The sequence below is a fragment of the Kryptolebias marmoratus genome, linkage group LG15 (genome assembly GCF_001649575.2).
Source record: "Kryptolebias marmoratus isolate JLee-2015 linkage group LG15, ASM164957v2, whole genome shotgun sequence".
Taxonomy (NCBI): Eukaryota; Metazoa; Chordata; class Actinopteri; order Cyprinodontiformes; family Rivulidae; genus Kryptolebias; species Kryptolebias marmoratus.
In genome coordinates, this window is record NC_051444.1 from 6240726 (window position 1) to 6253835 (window position 13110).

The 13110-nt window shown below is 36.3% G+C and overlaps 1 protein-coding gene across 2 annotated transcripts in view; it reads left to right on the top strand.

The window, feature by feature from the left end:
• The window catches only part of syt7b (synaptotagmin VIIb), a 108334-nt gene that overhangs the window by 84695 nt on the left and 10529 nt on the right, over positions 1-13110 (top strand). For both annotated transcript variants that reach the window (XM_017439962.3, XM_017439970.3), the window contains one exon: positions 8356-8491. In XM_017439962.3, coding sequence (XP_017295451.1) covers positions 8356-8491 — 136 coding nt within the window. The remainder of the gene's footprint in view (positions 1-8355; positions 8492-13110) is intronic.

The window sequence follows — 13110 nt, forward strand, 5'->3', positions numbered from 1 at the left end:
TCATTTAATAACAAATGAACAAAAAGAACAAAGACTTGGCAGAGTTAGGAAATAAAGGTGTTGGAGGTGGCCACCAGCCCCTGGTGACTCTGAAGTGGGTTTGGAACATGAGGGAAACTTATTAATGAATGTGTGTTTGTTTGAGTATAATGAGAAGACCCCACTGGATTTATTTTTCTGTGACTGCTGGCAACTTGTTGGCAAACAGCATTTAAAGGAGTCTCCAAAATGTCTTAAGAAATTTGTCTCAATGTCCTTGTATGACTCGGAAAGTCAAGCAACTTTTTGCACGAGTTTTGAACATGTTCAAAAGTTTGTGCTACAAATCTTCTCTCAGAATAGCCACAGAGTCGTCACGGGTGTCTCCAACTCATCTCGGGAGCTGTAGAGCTGCATTTTGACACTTGCACAGAAACTCTCCTGTGACAGAAAACATCTGAAGCCAGTGTCCAGGTCTAAATACACACTGAGGCTAAATAATAATAATTGAAAAGCCAAATCTGCCAGTCTTCATTTCTAAAGTTTACTGCAGTAGGTTGAATCATAAACATGGGGTAGCTGCAAAGAAGGGCAGAAAAGTGAGCTGAGGTAGGTATGATAAGGGTGGAGGTGGGAAACAAAAACATGTTCACAGCCTAGAATACAGTTTTGCAAGCAGTGCACACAACAATAAGCCATAATTTTCAAAAACTGGTTGCTCTAAACGGAGCCACACGACTCGCTTGGTTACAAAAGCTCAGAATTCACTTTAAGTGCCATCTTCAGCCATGTAAATATGCACGCAGAACATAATATGTTCCGTTATTTTCCTTTGAACTGCACATATAATGTTGCTTTGCCAGTTCTTCTCACTTACTCATACTTCTTTTGCCAGCTCTTCTCACTTACTCATACTTCTTTTTACTCAAGCTCTGCTGAATTTTCCTTTTTTTTTCTCCCAGTGTCTTGTACTGTAATTACTCTTTTGATACACCCCTATCAGGATAAGATGAATGAAGCTTGTTCCTCTCATTTATTCAGTCTTAATCAACGCTGAGAATATGCTTGAACAGACAATAGACACGGGACACAGGAGAAGATACGGCATTTCTGTATTGTCCTTTGGGATCATGTAATGACCCACTTTGTCCAATTTTTGCTGAAGATGGTTTTAAGCTCAGGTCAGAAATCAGGATTTCTGAGCTTTGTGGTGTCAGGTTGATACAGTCATTCTCCTTGACTCCTCAGGGGGATTGTTTGTCTGTGTGGGTGGACTCATTTGTTTTGTTTAGAGACCTGCTAGCCATTTATTTGCATTTCTCTGTTGTTAGACGAAGGAAATTAACTAAGAGCAGAGCTTGATTTAGTCTGGTGATTCAGACTAATCTGCCAAGGGGAGATGGTAACTCCACTGTTGCACATTTCTGGTTTTGCCTGTTGAATGTCAGGACTGGAGCTTATCCTTCGCATCTTTTTGACAGCGTGTTTTCAGCAGAAGCGCAGAGACACAGTGGCCCGTTTGGTGCAGGACCGCCAGAGTCTGGAGAAGTTTAAGCATCAGGCTGTCAAAGAGTTTGTATCAAAGACTTCATGAACGTTTGGTCCCTTTGCCTTGAGGGTGCTTTTTTTTGTAACATATATGAACCTCTCAGCAGTACTTCCTTGGATTTTACTGCCCTATTTTGAAAACCCGTGTTGCCATGGTTACTGTAGTCCCGTGTAAAATGTATGATGGTAGTGAGTACAACCTTAAGTGGGGGCACATATTTCAGCAGTCATGACTACAACAGTCTCCAAAGAATGACTTATGTAACTGGTGTTATGTTTTAGATGAGATAGCCACTGGCAGGCTGAAAAGGGGAAACTCACAGCTGCAGACATTTATCTTCTGTTTGCAAATTTCAAAGTTCAACCCTATAGCAAAATACAGCACATGCACACATTTTTTTTAACTTTCTAGTAATTGCAAACCGTTTTATTTTAAATGTAACTGTATCAAAAACTGTTTGGTGAAATAAGCTGACTTTAAATATGATAAAGGAACATATTTTTAATGCTAAAACGCCATCTAGAAAAAGGAAAGCTTATTTGAGGAGAACTCATATAATTAAATTTTAGCTCAATTTCTGTAAATCTGACCGAGTTATAGCCTGTTTTGTGTTGGCTAATGTTGATTAGCTGTGGTGGCCATCATGAATTTGATTACGTCTAAAGGCTTATCAGTTATAGATGTACATCCTCTGATTATTTTGTGAAAGTTTCATTCAAATCTGTTTAGTGGTTCATGAGATATTTTGCTAACAGACAAAGATGATTGACTCCAACAATTAAAGGTAAGGGTTTATTCAAATATGTGCACAAAAAGTAGCATTTGGAGTAAGTGTTGTGAATTAATTTAATCTAGAACCACACCAAGTTTAGCACAATATCTGTAAAATTGACTAAACTATAGCCATTTTTGTGGCTGTAGTGGCTATCTTGAATTAGGTATGCTTCAAAAGTTAATCAGTTGGAGATGTATATCCAGTTATTGTTTATGGACATTTTCAATAAAATATGTCATGTGGTTTATTAGATAGTTTGCTAACAGACAGAGTTGATTCAAATTAGTTATATGCAAAATTTTAACCAAAGATCATGTGCGATCTGTTAATTCTCAGAATATGTTTTGGGAATGAGTCTGAGTTTCTACCACACCAAATATTAACCCAATAACTGTAAAACTGGCTGTTCTAAAGCCATTTTTGTGTGTTTTAAGATTAATTGGCTGTGTCAGCCATCTTGAATCGGGTTGACTTCAGAAGTTAATCAGCTGTAGATGTACATCCAATGATTACTTTCTGCAAGTTACTTTATCAGGGGGTAATGAAAACTTTTTGTAACAGAATGACACAAACACACACAGACACATGCAAAAACATTATTGCCTTTCGTCTGCAGGCGATAAATATGCAGCATGAGTTTTCTGCCTGTGTAGAAACTGGCGTGCATATATTGATAGAGAGTAAACATGTATATTTATACGCATGGATGAACTGTCTTGACTACCACAGCCACTCGCTCCACGTCCCGCGAGCCATTACTGTGTCAACGTTTGTGATTCTGTAATCGTCTGCGCTGCATAGACAGGTCTGTATTTACATTTTGTGTCATCGTATGCTAATGATTGTGTAGCTACTGTGGGAATCAGACACGGCACATCTATAGTACAAGAAGTTGAGAGTATGGAGTGAGGATGTTCATCAGCTGCGGTCAAATGCATCGAAAATCTTCAGGAGCAAGAGTAGTATGGCTCTACATTTAGATAAAAAAAGAAGAAAACAACAAGTTTCATATACCTTTTGTGTGCTGCAGAATATTTAAATTTAAATAGTGTTTGCAGCACAGCTGAACAAAAAGATGAGTGGACCCGTACAGCTGTGTTTGTGTGAGACTGATTGTTGATTCGCAGGGTCTTGACTGCTGGTTTGGCGGAGCTGACACGGAGCCACTTCCTCCTACAACAAAAGCATTTACAGTATGGACTGACCCGGCTGACAGGCACACATTACGTTCTATATAATCAAAGCAAAGAACGCCTCGGCCGTGTAGCTGAGCTTCACTTGAGCCGTCGTAAAAAGCATTCAGGCTGTTCATATAAAACGTGAATGGGTGGATGATGTAGTTGTCAAATCAACTACTGTTTTAAACTTAACCTGTTCGTATGAGGGAGGTTTGTTGTGTTTATAAAATCAAGATTTTTAAAATGAAAAACAGGTTTAGGGAAGAATCACAGATGGCCGGAAAACATGCAGAAATGTCTCAAAGGGTTGGATGGACATTAGCACAGCAAAACCAAAAGCCATAACAGCATTCAGTTGTTTTTTTATGGTTTTTAATGCTTTTTAAATGTCTATGGCTATTTGAAAGTTACTGTGATATGGGAGTAAAGGATTCACCTTCTGATAAAGGTCTACTTCCTTTTTTTTACTTTAAAGCTACAAATAATAACTAGGAATAGCACAGTCACTACACAACTCTCTAAAACCTGTCCTCTTCTCTTGTAAGTTCATATTTCTAAACAAAAAAATAATGATGTAATTTCCTGAGATGACAGCAATTTTCAAAAATTTAAAAAGGAGTGGTCATTGCCCCCATAGACACCCCTTGATGGTGCTCCTGGATGCCTTGTTTTGTTGTTTGGTAAAACAATATGAATTAAAATATTTTATTTTAGAAACCAGAATGATTTTAAACATATACCCAGAGAGTATCGGAGAAGCAAACTCATTAAAAAACCATTAGCTGCAACATTCATCATATTAGCTGCAAAAAAGAAAATGTTTTGGTTGTTTTTTGTTTTCAACTTTTGTAAATTTGCTTCTGTATCTTCAGTTCGTTGTAAAGGGTTTTTTTGTGTGTCAAACCAGCAGCCGAGTAATTTACTGTCTTTGAGTTGTTGCTGAGACGTCTTAGAATAACTGAAGCAGCACGATTGAACAAAACAACGGTGGACAAAAGAAAGTAAGCAGGCTGTTCAGAAGCACTCGGATCTTGCTGAGAGGGAAAGGAAGGACATGAGGAAAAAGTGTTTACCTGTGTTTTGTGGATGTCTGGATGAACTGTTTGTTCAATGGCAGGAGGTGATAGATCTTTACTGGTAATCTGTTGAAGCTGAGGTTGTGGCTTTGCCAGCAGACGTTCTTCCTTGAGCCAACAACCAACTGCTTTCAGATCAGTCCTTACTGTTTCACAAAAACATGAGAAGACATCGTTGAATCCCAAGCTAGTTTTTACATACTGATCTTTGATTTGAACTGGAAATACACAGATTGGAATAAAAAAAATATAAAGAGAGATGCATTGATAATTTAAGTAAATGTATTTATTTTGATCTGTATTTCTTAAAAGAAGTGAAAGTAAAAGTATGCATTATTATGCAAAGTATGAACTTGCATATATTGAATGGTGCAGTTAAAAAAGGGTTTATTTCAGTAGTCTTCCATTAGACTGATTAATATAGCTTGTAGACTATAAACTGCCTATATTTGGTATGCAAGTAATTTGTTCACCATATAATAGAGAAAAAATAGAATGTCAGGTCAAGACCTATAAGAGAATAATATAACAAGAAGCAATGAGGAGATGATGAGTTTAACAGAAACGAGACCATAAGATTTAAAGATTGTCCTTTTTTTGTTTTATTTCATATTATTAAAGCTAGGCCGTTTAAATACACATATTTTATAAATATCACTTTACTTCACAAGTTGCAGAATTTCAAGTTATGTACAAGTTGTACTTAACTTGAAATTCTTCAACTGGTTTATGAAAATCCAAATTTTGGGGGAGGCAGTGCATTGTATTCTTAAAGAGCTTTGTTTACAAAAGCATTAAGAAAAGGGCTATATTAGTCTTATTATATATTGGGTTAAGATATTATTAGCTTTTATAAATAAATAAATTACATTTTGATACAAATATTTCCTTAAAAAAGGAGAAAAAACAAAATTCTGGCCGTAATTCATTTCACTGATAACAACTGAGAGATAACGGTAAACTAAATAATGTGTCAGAGTTTTTTTCCAGCCACACAAAAGAAAAAGTAATTATTAACATGTTACGGCATGCTTTGTAATCATCTAGTCAAGTTGCTGGCAGAGGGTGTTGTTACTGTAGTTATTTAAGGTAACGCTGCTCCCTGATGTGTCAGGGCTGGATATGGAAGCGATAATAAGCACCATTTCTGATCCGTGGAACAGAAGATTCTGTAAAGTTTCACATGTCTTCATTAATAGATATCTGTCAAGGTGAGCTGTATTTGAAATAGAGGCCTTATAGTTTGAACTGTATTGTTGGAGCTCTGACCTGCAGATCACAGGAAATCAACACAGAGTGACGAATCAATTCTTTTCTCTTCCAAACCATGTCCCTTTTCCCTCTCCTCATTCTGCTTGTCTCTTTGCTCCACAACCCCTGTCTGTCTCTCATCCCTCCTTCTCATCCCACCACTCTGCTTGTCTGTGTTTCTTTTGTCTACTTCAGAGCACCAAACTCAGACTAAGTCTGTTCGGTTTCATTTCTTGGCTTTTATCCCATCTTCTTGCTTTCCTCATTTCTTTCCTCAGCTTGTGCTTGTGTGTGTTATCTATTTAGTGTGTCCTGGTGATATCTCAGGCTCACATCAATTTGAGTCAATAACCTCACTTTGTTCAGTCAGTTAATCCTCTGAGTTTTACCTGAAGCAACCTTTTTCCCTTCATGTCTTAGAATGTATCTTTTCTTACATTGTCTCTCTTATAAACCCTCACAGAATATGACTTTTTCTTTTAACTTTGTGCTTAACGGCTCACCTGTTCACATCTGATTATCCGACTCTCCTTAGAGTGTTCATCATTATCCTGTTCGTCAATATGTCTTCACTGGGAAAAGGTCTCTGCTTTTTCTCCGCCATCCAAATGATTATGTATTTGAGCCGAGACCAAATTTTACCATTTCCTTTCAGATAAAGTACTAATTTCCAAAGATTGTGTATTTTATTTGTTATTTTGATTAATGCACTGGGGTACATTCAGCCCAGATGACATTTTTGCATAATTGCACTAGCATTTAATAAAATATTGATACTTCATTAGTCTTTTAACCCTTCTTGAATTTATTATTGAATAATTCATTGAAATTAAGATCAAATTAGTTTTTTTGAGGTGGCATGTTCAATAGTATGTTGACCTTAAATAGCTGTTTTTCCACTTGGTTTTAGTTTTTATCCTCAGCCAAACCTAACTTGCTATTAACTAACTACGTAGATTTACAAGTTATGCATGTTGTAGGGTTTTTTTTAAGAAGAGGGCAAAGCAGCATGTCACCTGGAAAACATATCTCTTGCAGAAAGCTTTCCTGGCTAAGACGAGTCAGGAAACTTAAATATGATGGTTTTAATTAAAGCGGATCTGAATTGAGCTGTAGTACAAATAAAAATAGAAAAAGCTGTTTCTGCCTAAAGATAAATATTACAAATGATACCTTTAAAACAAAATATACACTAATAGAAAACATTTGGCTCATTTGTTGAGCAGCTAAAATCATTTCTTTTTGGAAAAACAATTAAACATTAACAGTACAGTAATTGATCATTTTTACTTCCCAGTCACTGACTTATTAATGAAAAAGTAAAAAAAAAAAAGATGCAACACAGTAGTAAACATACCCCTCATATGAAGTATTTAATCTTTCATTTTTGCACTTTTGTCAAAAAACAACATAGCTAAATGGTTTGTAAGTAATTGTATTCTGTGTTGTCTAAAATAATACTGTCTGGTGTAGGATTATATTGTTTTTGTTTTACTGAATTTAAAACAGTGGGCAACACATAAAAAAAGAATCTAAAAAGAGAGCAGACTGAATGTTAAAACCTACTAATTGTTTAGACCTTAAAATATTTTCTTCATTTGAATTAGTTGCCTCATCACAACTTGTTTCCTTAAGGTTGTGACGAGGTAATAAATTATGTAATTATAGTGTAATGTCACACAAAATATCTGATTTATTGGGTTAAGTTACATCAGGTAACCCTGTGTTTTGTTTTTATATTACAGATTTTGGGAAAAATGTGTGTGCATGAGGAAAAAGGTCTACATACAGTAATGTAGTCTGAAGCAATATGGAAGAAATAATGTTTTCATTCATAGAATTTTAACTTTTTTTTTAAAGAAAGGTGAATTTTTCCTGCTATTAGCAATTATTCTCTTTGATATTAAGGAGGTGCATAACAGTGGTATGTGCATGTGTAAAAGCCCCATTAATTCTGAATGATAAGTGTATACACAGGTGACATACGAGGCCCTCTACATGAACTGTGTTTTAAATTAAGTACCTTATTTAAATGAGACAGTCTGTGCTAAACAGTGCAAACCCCATGTGTGTATTATAGTAGAGTAAAAGAGTCTGATTACACAAATGACCCATCTGTAGTCCAGATTTGTCACCCACTGAAAACATTTGGTTTATTTTGAGGGCTGTTGAGCAGCTGAAATCCTTTATCATGCAAGAATGGCAAAACATTTCTCTTTCAAAATTAGAGTAATTGGGCTTCGTAGTTTCCAGCTACTGGCGTAATGATTCTAAAAATAAAATGATGCAACGCTGTAGTGAAAGTGTCATTTGCAACTTTTGGGATTTCATCTTTGCAGTTTTGGTAAATAATAACATAGATTGGTTTGCAAATAGTTGTATTGTGTGTTTTCCAAATGATTATCGCCTTCTGCAGGCTGATGTGTTTTTGTTTAAATCATCAAAAACAGCCTTTTTGTGAAAGTGTAAGTGAATAGGTTTTAGCCGATTATTGTTCACCAGTGCTGAAAATGAACATATTGTTTGTGTCTGTGTCTGTTTTAATAGAACTCCTGGGAACAAACCTGGCAGCAGCCCCAGAGGTCAGACCCCAGATGAAACCGGACGCCGCCAGGGGCAGAGCCACGAAGCCAACTCTTCTGTTTCTGACTTGGCCAACTCAGTCACCAGTGACATGCTCATGGTAACATTCAGGGTCATCCCATCAGATACATCTCATTCAGGCACACTGAATTCATCTCAATCACAGCCATGGGAATATGTTTCAGGTGGAGAGGCTGACATTATATTTTTAAACTCAGAAATGTCTGAATTTGATTGGAATTTAAACATATTTAGCATTCATTTTTCCATTAATCCATGAACTATGTGTTTACATATAAATGTCTTCTGTCATTCGTCAGGCTGGGCTGCAGCACCCTCTGTGCCCCTAGTTCTCACAGCCTTTTATATGACCTAAGTATTTTCTAGATTTTTGTACTCATCCAGATCTAAACTGCTGTCAGCAAATTCTTTTAAATTATTGTAAATTAGATAGTACATAAATTTCAATTTCAGATCCTTTTATATTCTAAGATAAAAAGTAGACCACAAGTTTTGAGAAACTGAAGTATAAAAAAACAAACAAACGAGATTAAATTAATACATATGAATACATATTTAACTCAAATCTGGACTTTCACCATGATAAATCAACCAGGTTATTAAAAAAAGTCACTATAACACGACTTAAAATGCATCTTGAAAATTTATTTCTCATTCTCATTTGCACAACTTCTGTCATTTTTTTGGTCACAGTCATTGTGCACTAAATACATTTCATTTTGACACTTAGAAAAACATAAAACATACAAAAAGTCATGTGTTCAGTCTATAGCAAAGATCCTCAAGGTGGACAGCTGGTAGTTTTTTATTTCATTTCTGCTGCCATTTATTAATGGCATTTACCGTGCTGCTTTATCTTTTTCAGAGGTATTAGACACTTTTCCATATTTCTGTTTTTCTACTTCTGAGAAATTTTGGTTGAGATTTTACCTCAGTATACTACACATAAACTCTAAATATGTAAAAATATATATGTAGTAAAGGCTAAACATAACTCTGTATATGAGAGTTTAGACAGCATTAATGTCTGAAAGCACCACAAGCAATGTGTTATTAGGCACAAACGTTAATCAATTACTCCAACAGTGGACACATCTGCAGCTGACTTTTGCTCTAACTACAATCCAACATCACAGAAAACCTAAAAATCAAGGTCTAAGTCCAGCCTGACATTTTACAGCAGGTTTCCCAGGGTTAAAACGTGGCCTGGCAGCTTCAGCAGCAAGTTTTCTTCCTGTGCAAGTGTCCAAATCACATCTGATCATGCGTTGTGGGCAGGTGATACTTTGCTGGCCAAATGAATTGAACTGGCCGGATCTGGCCCACAGACCAGCAGCTGGTGAACACTGGTCTATAGCATGCCATTTAAAATAAATGCGTTAAAAAGAAAATTAAACATGCAAGGAACCTTTTAGTCTAATTTTCCCAGTATTGCCCACAAGGTAGCAAAATGACAAAATCACAAAATAGTATGACTGATATTTGTTGTATTTCAGCCAAAAGCTACATTAAAAGAACAATAAGGGAAATTTACATAATATGTTTTTATTTATCTGTATATCAGCTTCTGTAAATAATATATTATCTTGGTACAGCAGAACAAACTATGAGTAAAGTTTTGTGAGATTTGTTTCATCTCTCATCGCCTCCATCCCACTCAGCTCTCCCACCTGTGGAGCATCACAGTTCGCCGCCGCCGCCTCAGAGTGTCTCCGCTAACTGAAAACGTACAGTAATCATCTTCCTGAAGTGGGAGCTGGGAGCAGAGAGGGGGGTGTGTGGAGGGGTGCGCCGTCTTCACAGAGGTTTGGTAATTAGCTGTGAAGGAACACGCAGTGACGTGGGCACTGTGAGAATATGGCAGAGATGGGTGTGAGTGCTTTGTAATTACGTGGGTTCCATGGTGAGTCTGAGAAATTCGCAGTGGTGCCACTTAATGATAATGCTCATGTTGGGCAGTTTTGCCAAAGGCATCTATATTTTATACCAGTTTTCTTTTCAAGCTGGAAGAATTCTTTCGTTTTGAGACATTTCTACTTTCTATGGGAAGAAAACAGACTTTATTCCCCTGACTGTATGGAGAGAAATGAGGGTATGAAATGGCATCGAATGTCAGTAACTTTATATATACATCCGACCATCTGAAGCGTCTCAGGCGATAGGTGTTGGGGGAGGATGGATGGGGTTCCTGTCAACATCGCATGCTTTTTATCAGGATGTGCTCTGACACTGCTTTCATTTTGTGTGATGCTCACAGAGCCATGGCAAGTGTGGCGTAAAAGTTTCTCCATCACAATATTATCACACATCCGCACATTTGCAGGAGGATTATATATGCTTTTTCAGCCTAAGTCCGGCAATTTTCAACTTTTTATTTTTCTATTTTTTTCAAAAGACCAAAACCGCAAACAGGTTGGTTCATCTCTAAATACTTCCTGACTTCTGAATTCTAAAACGCTAACAAGCAGATTTATTTCTGCATAGGCTTTACAAATATAGCAGCTATATTTAAAGTATAGCTGAGACGAAATTACATTTATCTCAAAAGAGTGAGTTCAAAACAACATAACAAATACAAAGAAAACCTAAAACAGAACAAAAAAATACAAAAACAGTTTTTAAGCCACTAAATGAACTATCATATATATATAACTACAGTAGAATAAATTGTATGTCACAAAAAACTTTTAATGTCTGACTTGAAAGTATGAAATGGGTAAAGGAATAAATAAAACTATTAATGAAATAACACTGTGTCATACAGTCCAAAAATCCAACTAAAACCTCAGTTAAAATTTTATTTAATAGCATTAGAAGAAGTACTATTGGAAACAAAAAAAATCTTTATTGCAGATTTTACAAAAAGATCATTAGAATTAATTTAAGAGTTAATTCATACATTATTGGATTGAAGCTATTACACATTAGATTATGTAAAACGTGGAATTTTAGTGTGACTGACTTAAATCATCAATGACAGTGACACACATCTTTGTTGTAAGGAAGTAATGTTTCATTCAGCTCATTTTGACTTCTTAAGTTTTTAATAAATGTACAGATAGGAAATAGGAAATAGGAAAGTGTTTGGTCAGGCTTAGATCTTAAACTCTCCACAAAGAAAGGAGTTCACATTTCTTCCTAATATAAGGCAACCATGACTTTAAACAACAGACAATTTTTGGAACAATCTGTTCTGTTTTATGGAAAGCAAACGTAAAAACTCCCATCGGATTTATGCATTTCACAAACACACTCATGCTTCACGCTCCAAGAGAGTTTGCATCAACTGCGCACCAGCTATTTATAATTCATAAAACTAAATTGCAGCGGATGATATAGAAACTGAAAAAAGGGACTCCAAATGCAGAAGAAGTCATTTACGCCAGCTGTTGGTTGGAGGGCTGGATAATGAAAAGTGATCATATTCAGCGTGGAGAATGAGGCTGAGCAGGAGCATCAGAAATGAGTGTGAACATTCAAAATTGGATATTAAACTTCTCAAACTTCTCTTTGAGGGATGATTTCAGCTCTTTCAGTGTAAGATGACTTTTTTAAAACTAGATTAATTTTTTTTTTCTTATTCCCTCGGCCACACAGCCATCTATCAGCGCGTCGGTCCAGATAAGCACGCTCTCATCTCCGCGCAGACGTGCAGTTTCTTATCACAAAGCAGAAACAACCACGTGACGTGATGTTACGTTGCAGTAAGATTTAATTTTACAGATTTTAACGTAGAAGAGCAGATTTAGTGCCTCCTATAGTGTCTCCCACCTGTCTGCTACTGTAAAAGAGTTAAATCTGTGTGGGAACATACTGTGAATATTGTAGTTTTATCTCATAACTAGGGTCACGCCAGCTAAACCTCAAAGGTCAACTCATCAGTTTCCCTGAATAAAGTTCTGTGGAAACTGCTACAAAGTTTGTGGAACTTTGCAAACTCCTAAAACTTAAAGTGCTTTTATACAATTCTTTAAAGTTAATATTTGGTCCTTGAACTAAACTAAACCCTGTTTGTTTTTTTTTCAATGCTTCACCTTTTTTTCTTTGTTGCTTTTTTCTTTTTAATCTGAAGTTTTCTTTTGACCTATCTGGGATCTTTTTTTTTATAAAATAACTTTTAGACATGACAATTTATTTCTAACAGAGTAAAAGCAAAAGATGTGATTTGAAAACTGATAGCTCCTAAACAGAAAAAAATAACTTGGGGAAAAAAAATAGAAAAGTTTTTTTTTTCCCACTGATGACTTTTTTTTGCAATTTCCTGTGTGGGTTTGTCAAAGGAGAACACATTATTTGATGAAAAGTGTAATTTGGGTGTCTTAGAGAGGAAAACATGTAATGAAATTCAGCTGTGAAGGCCAAACTTCAATATTTCATGACTAAAATGTTTTTGGAGCAGGAATTTTTCACTGACAGAAACAGGTTTCACTTGTGAGGTATGAAAGGTAGGATGAATCCTCAGCGATGTCGGTAAACGCAGTCTCACTGCCGATGGATTGATGACCTTCTCGATTGTGTATGGCCCAATGAACCTAGGAGACAGTTTTCTTGGGACATCCTTGATATTAATATCTCTTGTGGAAAGCCATACCTGCTGCCCCTCTTGGTACTCAGGGGCAACTGCCCGACGACGATCTGCAAACCTCTTGTTCTGGTTAGCAGTTCTTAGCAAGGCGGCACCCGTCTGTCGCCAAATCC